Source organism: Passer montanus, unplaced genomic scaffold (assembly GCF_014805655.1).
Source record: "Passer montanus isolate IOZ18808 unplaced genomic scaffold, ASM1480565v1 scaffold25, whole genome shotgun sequence".
Classification (NCBI taxonomy): Eukaryota; Metazoa; Chordata; class Aves; order Passeriformes; family Passeridae; genus Passer; species Passer montanus.
In genome coordinates, this window is record NW_024367149.1 from 832,223 (window position 1) to 844,223 (window position 12,001).

At 37.8% G+C, this 12,001-nt stretch overlaps 1 protein-coding gene across 1 annotated transcript in view; it reads left to right on the forward strand.

Annotated features, from left to right (window-relative positions):
* Positions 1-812: 812 nt before the first annotated feature.
* LOC120503232 (vitellogenin-1-like) overlaps positions 813-12,001 on the forward strand; it is a 43,396-nt gene continuing 32,207 nt past the window's right edge. The window contains exons 1-10 of the mRNA XM_039711558.1: positions 813-852; positions 1,150-1,170; positions 1,395-1,546; positions 3,973-4,224; positions 6,374-6,535; positions 7,221-7,372; positions 10,058-10,208; positions 10,308-10,465; positions 10,566-10,731; positions 11,805-11,927. Of these exons, the coding sequence (XP_039567492.1) occupies positions 813-852; positions 1,150-1,170; positions 1,395-1,546; positions 3,973-4,224; positions 6,374-6,535; positions 7,221-7,372; positions 10,058-10,208; positions 10,308-10,465; positions 10,566-10,731; positions 11,805-11,927 (1,377 nt within the window). The remainder of the gene's footprint in view (positions 853-1,149; positions 1,171-1,394; positions 1,547-3,972; positions 4,225-6,373; positions 6,536-7,220; positions 7,373-10,057; positions 10,209-10,307; positions 10,466-10,565; positions 10,732-11,804; positions 11,928-12,001) is intronic.

Here is a 12,001-nt window from a genome sequence, read left to right on the forward strand (position 1 = left end):
AGCAGAAATAGCCCCATGAGAACCTACTGGGAAGTTCCCAATGGTTCCAACTCACTGAGGTCCTGCTGGAAATTTAACTCACTTCTAATTTGATTCTTCTTAGAAACAAAGGTATTAATTTCCCTCCTGTTTTCTTAGTATAAACTTTCACTGTTAAACATAGGTTAATGTGATGGTCATACTCACAAGTTTTGTCTTTCCAGGTGTGGGTAACAAGATGTGGTAGATACCATGGAAAGGCAGTTTCTCATTGCATGCCTATGAGCTCTAAGGTGTCTCAAGCCTAAATATGTAAAATCAACCACAAATTCTCCTCTAAAAGTACAGTTTCAATGTGAGCAAGGTTTGTCTCCAAAGCAGTGAACCTCATGAAGAGTAAAATGTCAGGAGATTAAAGACATGGCTGGAAGAAAGCTAAATTATTTCAGTTATGATGGAGGAACTACATTTGTATAATTTTAATTTTAGTGTTTTTTTACTGTATAAATAAAATGTAGAGAAATGGAGGAAAATAGAAAGCAGGATATTTTTAAAATTAAATCTCTTTTCCAGCGTATACCTGCCAAGGTGTCCTGCTGAATTTCAAAGGTCTCACAAACAAGGTGAACTATATAGAAAGTAAGGTAGCTGAAATCATGAGGGGATTTGAAGTTGTCAGCATTCATGACCTCAGAAATGTTTATTTTTTGATTGATCAATATGCATTCTAGAATACACTTATTTGTCAAACTAACGTGCCAAAAGAAACATGTGATATCACATGCCTTTATAAAAGAGAAACCCATCACATTCACCTTTACTTTATCCCCATCATGAGGGGCTTGATATTAGCCCTGGTTTTAACCCTGGTGGGTGAGTATCTAACTTATCTACTTTGAGGAATTTAAAAGGAAAAGGTTTCAGAACCTACATATAGTTCACTGGCAGATGTAAACTTTAACATGTTGTAGAAAAAATATTTCATTACTTCTTTTGTTGTTTAAAGAAAAAAAAGGCATTTGGCTGGCACTGAAATAGAAGTTAATTAGAAAGGTTTATGCTATATGTGCAAGATGAGATATAGCCTTTCATACTACAGCACATTAACATTTTGGGGTTAGTTTTTTTTTCTGTATCATTTTATTCCTTCATTTTTTTCTTCTCTTTCAGGGAGCCAGCATCTTAATTACCGTAAGTAATTTTCCTATCAACTAATATAATTATAATAAGTGAAATTAAAAATAGAATCTGAAAAGTGTATCAATGTTTAATATAGCTTTACAACAGCTAATTTAGTTCAGGTGCAATGCAAAAATGAACAAATTCATCTTTTTTGTTCCATACATTCTAATGCAGGTACTTTAATATGTTCTGTATATTGTGTATAATATTTTATGGGAACCATTTCTTTGCAGAACCCGATTTCAGTGAAAACAAGGTTTATACATTTGATTATGAAACCACGCTTCTCAGTGGACTTCCAGAGAAAGGACTTGCAAGAGCTGGAATAAGAATAAAAAGTAAAGTGGAAATTAGTGGTATTGGGCCAAAACTTTGTCTTATTAGGGTAAGAAAATGTATTCAATTTGAAAGGTAAAATTCTCATCATACTTAGTTTCCTTTTTAAGCTTATGTGAAGTTATTAGGTTTCATCATGTGTAGTGCTTACTCAGGGATAATGTAACTAACACTGTTATTTTTTATACAGTGCCCTAAATCCTATTTGCACTTTGCAAGGTAATTCTCAGCTCAAGCCAACCTTGGGCTTGAAGGATTTCTTCTGCTTTGTGGTCAGGGAGACAATGGAATGTAATTTGAAATGCACAATTATTTATTACTAGATCAGTTCAATTGTTTCAAGCTGTACAACCTAAGATTATTTAATCAACTGATTTCATAACCAGCAGACAAAAGGCAATAAAACATGCAACAGTAGTTGCATATGATTCAATATTTAGCATAATTAATGTCATCTTTCTTTTTTCTGAGGGGTCCTGAGTGACATTCTTTGTCATCCTCAATTGTGTGGTTTTACTGCTTGCTGAGTAATTACTGAGGGTTTTCATGATGTCAAATACACTTTTGTCTTTAACAGGAGCCTATGTATGCTTATAATGATTGTTTGGAAATGCACACCTCAATTGCTTTACACAAACTCCATTAAGTCTTTTGTATGCAGGGAAGAAAAATGTTATTTTTAAAAACTTTAATTTGACATATTGAAAACTTTAGGTTAAAAAGACTGGTGGCTGTCTAGTAAATGCTTGTAAATGTTGTAGCCTTCCACCCTGAATTAGCCTGCTGTTATGAGGTATTTTTGTAAGTTCAAATTATAATAGATCTAGATGGAAAATATTGCTTTTGTAAGGGGATGGATTTCAGAATAAAAAAAAAAAAAACCAAGTAAATAAGAGTGGTAAGTAGAAAGCTTCCCTGCCAGAAAAGAGGCAGAAGCAGTCTTGTCCTCATCCCAGATCCTCCTTCATTCCTGCCTAAATGGCTCTTGGTGTGCCAGGGTGAGTCCTCACCAAAAATTGACTCCTGTTCTCTAAAACTTTCTAACATAACTTTACTGGTGTTATTGCATTTGTGAAAAGTTTCCATTTCAGAAATAATTTCAGGCAAGGAAAGGAGAAAAGGAAAAAAACCCTAACTTTTTGTGCAAGTTCGAAGCTAAAGGTAATAGTACATTTATTCCCTTCTTCTCTGGGAAAAGTTTATTTTGCTGCTGTTATATTTAAATTAGACAGTTTGGAGGGATGGTTCAGGGAATTAAACTTTCATCTGCAGCCTACTAGTTCACATTCAGCCCAAACAAAAAGCTGCATTCCCTGGGCAGTTTCCAGCTGACAATTTTTTCATCACAAACCAACAAGTAAGAATTGCCAGCTGTGTTCAAAACCAAGCAGACAGCCTAAGTCCTGCCTGGGCCCCAAGGGCTGGGGAAAACTACCTCGCCCTGACCCTGCAGAGCAGTCCCAAACCTGCCTGTATGCAATATGCCAGAAGCATGTCCAAGAGGCAGCATGAGGGATTTACTCTCTAACAGCCTTCCCTGTAAGCTTCAGTTACTGGGGTTGGCAGTGATCTCCACCAACAATAACAAAAATAAATATGAAAGTGCAGTCTCCAGCGATTTGCTGTATGAGGATTTAGGTTGTGTGGCTTTTTGAGAAATTAATCTGTGTCTTGCACCACATCGCCAGCCTGAGGTGTCAGAGAAAAGTCTCTTTAAATTGTCAAAATATATAGAAGGGAAGGGTCCTCTGAGAAACTAAGCTAAACATGCCCGTTCCCATGGGGTAGGAATTTTTCAAGTTATGCACAGTTTAGCATAACTTTCTACTTGTTTGGATGTGCCCCATGTTGAGGCTGGAGTGTGAAGTGCAGGGTGGGGTTGGAGCCAGTGCCTCAGCCTTTGGTTCCACAGCAAAACCTGTAGGGAAGGACAATTTCTGTAACCTGCTGTCCACTGCTCAAACTAATTCTGCATGTCTGGCTGGCCTAGAGGCCACGGGTTTATTAGTTTCAGATTGCTGCCTGCGCTCTGTGACCCCAGTGAGGGAAATGACAGAGTTCACAACAGGAGTTAATGATGCTTTATGCAACATTAACTTTCTCCTGCAATTTCCTGCAGGTCTTCCATACTACTTTTGGGTAGCTACCTGCTGCATGTGGCTCTTCTCTGGCTCATTTCTTTGCACAGGTCAACCTTTGGCAATATGGATTGTCTGTGAAACAGAACAGAGTGCAGTGGATATGGAAATATCAGCCATTTGCAGTGTTCTCTTTCCCTTTATGCACAGAAATATCTGTATCGACACATTTAGCTATGCTAAATGACAACTTCTGAGTTTCCCCTTTGAAGAAGCTTTGCGTTATTTAAAAGCTCATTTTTGACGTGATTAAAGTTCTAGATACTTATGTGTATTGAAAAAAAGTTAACTGAGGGAAAAAAACTGAAAGAGGAGTTTTATTCCCTCTTTGTTCTAGATTCACTCGATCGAAGCCGCAGAGTACAACGGTGCCTGGCCCACGAGCTCGTTCTCACGGTCACTGAAACTGACCCAGGCCCTCACTGGGCAGCTCAGTAACCCCGTCAAGTTTGAGTACAGCAATGGCCACGTCGGGAACATTATGGCTCCTGATTCTGTCTCAGATGATGGTCTGAACATCTACAGAGGGATAATGAACGTGCTGGAGCTGAGCATAAAGAAGACGCAGCATTCATACAGTCTACAGGAGGTGAGTTTTGGGTTTGGCCATTGTGGCACCTTTGTAAATAAAAAAACTTCCACTTCAGAGACTTCTACTGCATTTTCTGAATTCACCCTTGACATGAACTTCACTTATAAGAAAGACCTAAGCTTGGGAATTCATGATTAAGTTTCATATGGGACAACATTTGGTGGAGATATACTTAAACAGGACAGCAGAAGAGCATATTTTTAATCTGGTTGATGAAAGTATTTCAGAAAATACATTTGCAGAATTAAACCCTTAGAAAATCTGGCTTGTGATTCCATAGAAAATAAACTGTAAAAGATGAAACCTACTTAAAATGGGAACACTGTATAAAACATGCTTGAAAATAGAGTTTAATATTAAAGTCATAATAACAATAATTTGACTTTTTCTACCAATCATATACTTTAATCTCTTCTAGCTCCTCTTTTAGGAAGAAAATAGTATACATGTCATAACATTACTTTGACAGTTGCAGTTGATGTTCAGTTGAAATTTCCACTGTTTTTCAAGTTTTTATATATTAGTCAAGGTCAATCATCTGATATTACTATTCACCACAGAAATTGCAATATGTTTAGTTTTTCCGAAACCGTATTTACATTTATTAGACTACATTCAATTCAGAGATCAGCAAAAGTCTTGAAATTATTATACTTTCATGTTATTTTTATTGAGCTATAGACCAGGGTACTCTAATTTTTTTTACATTTATTTTTATATAAGTAGAGATGTTTCTGGGAAAGGAGCTAGATGATTTAATTTTTTGCACACTGCTTGCTGCACATAAAAATCCGTGTGGTGGTGTTGGATATTCTGCAACACTATTTTCTCATATCTAGTTTCACATCTTAATTCTTTCTAATTCAGTTAGCAATATGTTCTACTCTCACCACTACGCAATAGACGTGACTTCACCTTCTGGAATAATTTCCAAGTTTTCTTTGCTTTTCTGAGACAGCAACTGATTAATGAGCTTTGGCACCCATGCTTGACAACCTTGAGTCACTCTGCAAAGGAAGATAAACATTATTAGTCCCAAAATCTGAGCTGCAGAGAGGTTTAAAGGACTAACCTGGGAAAGTGTGCATCCTATCCTGTGGGTTCAGGGTGTCTGGGCTGGCCATAAACCGCACACAGCCGTGAAGTTCAGCTAGGCAGGAGTCTGCTCCATCCCACGGAACTCTCTGGGCCAGGTGTTCCTGTTTAAAGTCTGGAGATCCCCACCATACCCTGCAGTGTGCAGAGACCCACACCTGTATTTGCAGAGAGCAAGACTTCCAGAAAGCTTGGGCAATTCCTCTTTCGAGCCTTTACCAAAGACTCAGTGTCTCAGGGAATTCTGTTAAGCTGAAGATGAAGTGGGTACATCTTGCTTCCTAAACACCACGTGACCATTTCTCTGCTCTCACATAGCCCAGAGCTGATCTCTGCACTAGCTATGCTATAAATAACAATAATAGAAAAATCAGAAAAATAACTCTTCCTCCTAAAATGCAATCTGTTTTTTTTTCTCTACAAAAATCTCACTGACTGTGGAGACTTAAAAGCTCTTATAAATGTATATGCTCAAAATATTATTGAAGAGCTCAGCTAAAACTGTGAACTCAAGAAGACCCACAGTCAAAATTCTGTTATCCTGATTTTTTTTTTTTTTAATTACTGCTGGTCATATTGTGACAGATCACCTGATATTGCAAGGCCTGTTCCATAGGCAATTGTAAGGTCTCTGTAAAAGCAAGTTTTGAGGGCAGAATGTCATCTCCAACCTTGAAATACTTTGCTGTTAAGATTTCATTCTGAATGATCAAATTATTTTGACACTTTTTTATTAATATTTTCTCAAAACATATATCATTATCAACAGCTCTAACTGAAAATTATTACTCCCCTTTCCTGAGGCTCCAAGTGAAACTTTGGGGAGATTTAGATCTCTCTGTGTAACACTGATTTGGCTTACTGAAATCTGTACTTGTATAAAAGAAAGTAATGATCATCATAATTTTGCTTCTGAAGAATATAAGGAAAAATAAAGCATTCATTTCCATTAGTAATTTTGAAAATGCAGAATTAAACAGGAAATTTCATGTGGCGAAGTGAAGCTTTGTGTAATATTAACCTTCTCTGATCCTGTTCTCATTTTTGCCAGGCCGGGATTGGAGGTATTTGTAACACAACATATGCAATCCAGGAAAACAAGAGAGCAAACCTAGTCTATGTGACCAAATCCAAGGACCTGGACAGCTGTGAAGAGAAAGTTCAAATTGTCACAGGTTCAGCATACACTCATCCATGCAAGACCTGCCAGCAGGTAAATCAGAGTGGTATTATGTACAAGTATTTTAAGTTCTTATGCACTATTCGAAATCCACATGATCTCTTAATTTCAAATACTAAAAATGAGGGGGAAATCAGGTCTGCTGTATCCAGTTGTCAATATTTTCTTTCTGTATGAAAATGATCCCACAGAGAAGCAGAGGTCTGGGCTGCCCACTGAAATGTACTGCAAGAACATTTGAGCTAGCTCAAGCTAGCTGGCTTGGAAACCATTAATTATCAGCATGAGTTAATTCACTAACTCTGTTGAGTAAAAAAAATAGTCACGATGTCCATTTTCTGCTATTCAAGACAGGTACGGCTGAATTTTATTATAATCCTGTCTTTGAAATAAAAAATGTTGTGGTTCATGCAGCTGCTCTCCTCAGACAAATGTGTCTGCTTCTCGAGGGAATGACCAATTACTAAAATTTGGGAAAAGGAAAAAGCAGCTAACAACTCTTAGCAGCAAAAGTAATGGAGACAGGCAGAATGCCTGACCTCTCCCATGGAAGTGAGTGCACAGAATTCACATTGATTGCTCTTATGGCCAATGAACAAAACAGCCCTGGAAAACAAATGAGTTAAAGTGGGTGATGTAATAGCCTCTAGTCACAGAATTTCAAAGTTCACTGACTTTTTATTTTCTTTGTTTCATTTTTTTTATTTATATTATAAAGAGGAACAAGAATTCTCGTGCAACTGCTACTTACAATTACAAAATTAAATACACACGTAGTGAAGCTGTAATTACACAAGCTGATGTCGAAGAAATCCACCAGTTTGCACCCTTCAACGAGATAACAGGAGGAAATGCTATTGTAGAAGCAAGGTACCATACACATTCCTTTAATTCAGCAACCCAGTAATCTGAGTGAAGGTCTGAAAGTGAAATAAATCCTTTACTTCCATAGCCCATTGTTTGCCAGTATTTAATTACATAAAATCCCAAACAGCTCATAAAAACAACCTCCACTGTTAGTTGTAAATTTGAAACATGCACATCACTATCCAAATTTTGTTAGCTAAACTTGGCAGGACTTGACTTTTTATTTCTCAGGGAGATTTGATTTATGCCATAAAAGCCAAAACAAATGTAATTCCATCTGAGAAATTGTGAACTAATATATTTTAAGTAAAATACTTTGAAAGACAGTTACTCAGGAAAAAGAGTTCCCTGGAAAATAATAATGCAGTAAGAGATCCTTGGAGACTAGTTCAGAAGAAACCTAGATAGGACTTTGGATTCCTAAATACCTAAATTGGTATAATAATTCCTAAATACCTAAATTCCTAAATAGACAGCTTGCAAATCTCCCATCAAAACTGTTTCTTGATAGGAAATTGGGTTTTATTATAAAACAATTGGGCATAAGATATGTTAAATGCATTTTCTTTTTTGCAGCAAATTTTGCATATTTCCTAAAGAAATTTGGGGCAAAACACGAATATGGTTGTCTATGAAATTGTGCCCAAATAGCTCAAACTTTCAGTATTTTAAATTTTTTCATCTATCAAATTCATTTATTTAAAAAAAAAAAATTCAGTTACTTATTTAATTATGGACTCTGTAAATAGCAGTGCCCTACTGAAGGGAGAGGCTTTTTGCATAAATTTCACAGTGCAGAAGGTGTTCTTCAATTCCACTCTACGGCTGCTGTAATCTTCATTGCTCCATTAGGTTCTGCAAGGATCTGTTGGAAACAGCAACATCAGAACGTTTGTGTCAGTAACTGACTGATTAACTTCATATACATAATGAACCTGTTCAATCTGGCTAACCAAACAAAACTAAACAAAAAAATAGTTAAAGTGGCTTTACTATCCTACTCAATCAAGGTGTAGATAGACGCAACTGCAGTGTTATTATGAAATTATAGGTTTTTGTGAGTCAGCATTAGTCTGGTGACAATGGATTTATGATGCTTTATGCTCTCCTTGTGCAGCCTGTAGAGATTGTCTTCAGTAAGGTCTTTCGCAGCTCTCAAAAGGGTAGTACCTTTACTTTTCCCATTTTCTCTGCATTTTTGTCATTACCCAGCTGAAGGGGACAAATATAAAATACTTGGGAAGATGTGACTATCTCACTCAAGTCTTCAGAAGTTGTTTCCACAATGCATTCTCTATTAAAAAAGTAATCTATCAGGGCACTTGGAGCTGAGTTTTCAGATCTGCTCAGCATAAGACTCTTGCAGCTCCTTTGAAAGCCAAGAGAGGTTTCACTACTGTTTCACCATTTTAATCCCATCTTTAGCATTCATTTGCTCTTCTCTTCAGAATACAGCATTTTCCCATCTATTCTAGGCAGATATATCTCTTCCCAAAACAATGAAAATGAAGACATAATAGATTCATCATGATTTGAAAGGGGGAGTTAAATCTGCCCGAGTGTACCTGATGTTATACTTTGTGACCCAAATGCCCTTTCAATAATATTGTATAAAATTTCAAGAGAGAAAAAATCTCTACTGATTCTCTAGCAGTTTCTATTCAAATTCCAGTGGCTTGTCTGTAAAGCAGTTATATGCTATTTTTCTGCAGCAGTTCTCTGCAATCCATATGGAAGGAGTGAATAGAAATGATACAGAAGATCATAGAGATTCCAAAATAAACACACCAATTTTCTACAGAGATTTTGAGAGACTCTGTAGTGCAGCAATATTGCTTTTGGAATGTTTTCTGTTGTTCAGTACAAATACCTAACTTTATTATAGTGTCCTAAATGACCCATTTTAAACATAATTGGTAGGATAGGCTGCATCTCTTTAGCTGAAAATGTAAAAAGATAGCAAATATTTACAAAGACAGTCTCTCATTGGAATTATTCTTAATAACAAATGATGGTGTGTTGCTTCTCAAAAAGTTTTCCAAAGGTTGAGCACTTTTCCAAAGACTAATCCTGAATTTATGTGGTTCTTTTCTTTTAAAATCCAATTTAAAGCTTCATGAGAACCTTCTTTTGTAGTCCCCAGGATATTCAGCTTACCAAACAAAATGGGGAGGGAATCGTAATAGTTCAAGTAAAAGGATTGTAGCATTTCTTATTGTATCTAAAAACTTTCAGTTCCATTTGAAGCTTCCAGGAGAGACACAGACAGATAACATCTTTTATGAACTTCTTAAAATGTTTAAATTAAATTATAATTTCCAAGCAAGTTTCCCATCTGAGCCCATAGTTTGCTCCTTAAGACACAGCAAGTACTTCCTGTGATATTCTTCAGACCACAGCCTCTCACCTCCCTCTTCTTCCATAAATTCTCAAGCCCAGTTTTTCCCAATGGAAGGCAAAGTCTGGCTCTGCTCTGAGCCCTGTTGTGCAAGTGCACATCTCCTCAGAGTATGGTTCTGAGCAGCATGCCCAAATGCATCTGGCTGTAAATACCCTTAGTAACAAAACCTTTTGTAGTTGCATTGCAATATGGGGAAGCAGAATTAGTGGGTTGGTTTGTTTTTTGGGTTTTTTTTTAGTTTGTATCCTACATCTTCTGATGTTTTATTCCTGGGTTCTCCATTCCAGGCAGAAACTTGCTTTGACTGATGTGCAGAAGCAGAGGGCAGAGGTCCCACCAAAAGAGTACCAGAATCGTGGATCTCTTCAGTATCAGTTTGGCAGTGAATTGCTTCAGCTTCCTGTCCACTTATTCAAAATAAAAGATGTGGAAAGCCAGGTAAAGCCCAGCCACTGGACAGATTCTTTGTTGGAAATTTAAATCCCTGCATGTGGGAAATGATGCATGTGAGCTTCCTGCATTTTCATCTTTCTACAGATAGAGGAAAGCCTGCAAGAATTAGTAGAGGCCACCTCTGACCAGCTTCCCAGTGATGCACCAGCAAAAGCTCTCAAGCTTCTGCACCTCTTCCGTGCAGCAAATGAGGAGAATTACGAATCGGTGTGGAAGCGATTCTCCAGCCGGCCAGCCTACAGGTACAGGCAATAAAGGTGGTGCTGCTGCTGCTGGAGACCCTCTGGGATGCCTGTGTTCAGAGGCAGACTTGGAAAATGCTGCTTGCCTTTCCCATTGCAGGCGCCACATTTTGGATATAATTCCTGCAGTGGCCAGTCACCGTGCGCTCCGGTTCCTGCGGCACAAAATGGAAAGGCAGGAGCTCACCAGCTGGGAAGTGACTCAAACTGTGCTTGTGGCTCTGCACTCCAGCACTCCAACTTGGGATGTGATGGAGGAAGCAACGGTAGGATTCTCTAAACACTCTCAAACCACTCTGCTGATTCTAGCATCTGTTGTATTTATTCCCTTGACAAGATAGCAAAAGCTTTGAAAAGACAAAGGATTTGTATCCTCTAGTGAGGTTGAAAGGGCTTTGTTTCCTGAGTGTCTTAAGGGGAGGAGAATGCAAATCAAAAGGGCAAAAATGAGTCCGGGATGAAACAGGAAATAAAGATTAAAATACCCCTGAGGGACAGAGGTTATTGCTGCAAACAATGGCTTCTAGTCTCTCTGTTTCCAAATGTACTTTATAGTTACATCAGATTAGATCTCTGACTGTCTACAAAGACAAGGGAGCAAGAAATACATATTTGTTATATCCATGTATTTGTCATAATTTCCCTAGAAGGATGGGTATGAATTTGAGAAGATCTGTCAAAACCATAGGAATTTTATCAATGTGAAGGCCATGTAGGAGGAAGTCTAATTATTTTTGCAATTTTTTCTGTGTACACAGGCTTTAATCCCAGTCTCAGATGCAAGAATTTATCTCTGCCTTCCCTAGGTAGAGACAATGAACCTCAGACTAGAGTTTTTCCCTCAGTGAAAGCCCTGACAGCCCAACTACTACTATGTGCTGGTGCTCTCTTCCCACACAAGAAACCAGTGGGCTGGTGCCTCCTGTCAGCTCCTACATTTATAAAAGTTGTTCCTGTCTGCCCAAGTAGTGAGGTCCATTCACAACAAATCTCAAATTCATTGTACCTGTAGCTGAGGCAATCACAAAACATGATGAATGTTTCTTTAATAATGTGCATTTTTCCATTCCATGACTGGGTAATTTCTTCCATTTAGATTATAGGCTATGCCAAATTTAAATGTGAAACACTGTAAAAGACACAGATCTGCCTTCCAGATCTTACTTGGTATTACTTTACAATTGCACTGTCAAACACAGTACTGTCCACAGATTAACTGAAAATTCATCAACCAAAAAAATAAATAAAATCAAAATCCTGGTTTCATTGGGCAGGAGTATATTTTTCAATAACATTTCTCTTCATTAATGGTAGTAACGACCAACTGCCTTCTCCCCAGCTCATAGTAAAGAAGCATTGCCCGCGCTCGAGCTCCGTGCTTGGGAAGGTTTGCCACCTCAGCTACGCGTCCCTGTGCCACAAGCAGTGCTCCTCGTCAGACTCCTGCTCCGAGTGTCTCCAGGTAACCACGGGGTTATTTATCATTTAAAAGAAAAATTAAGCCTTGAGTTCTTTCTTCATTATTCAGAAAGCTGT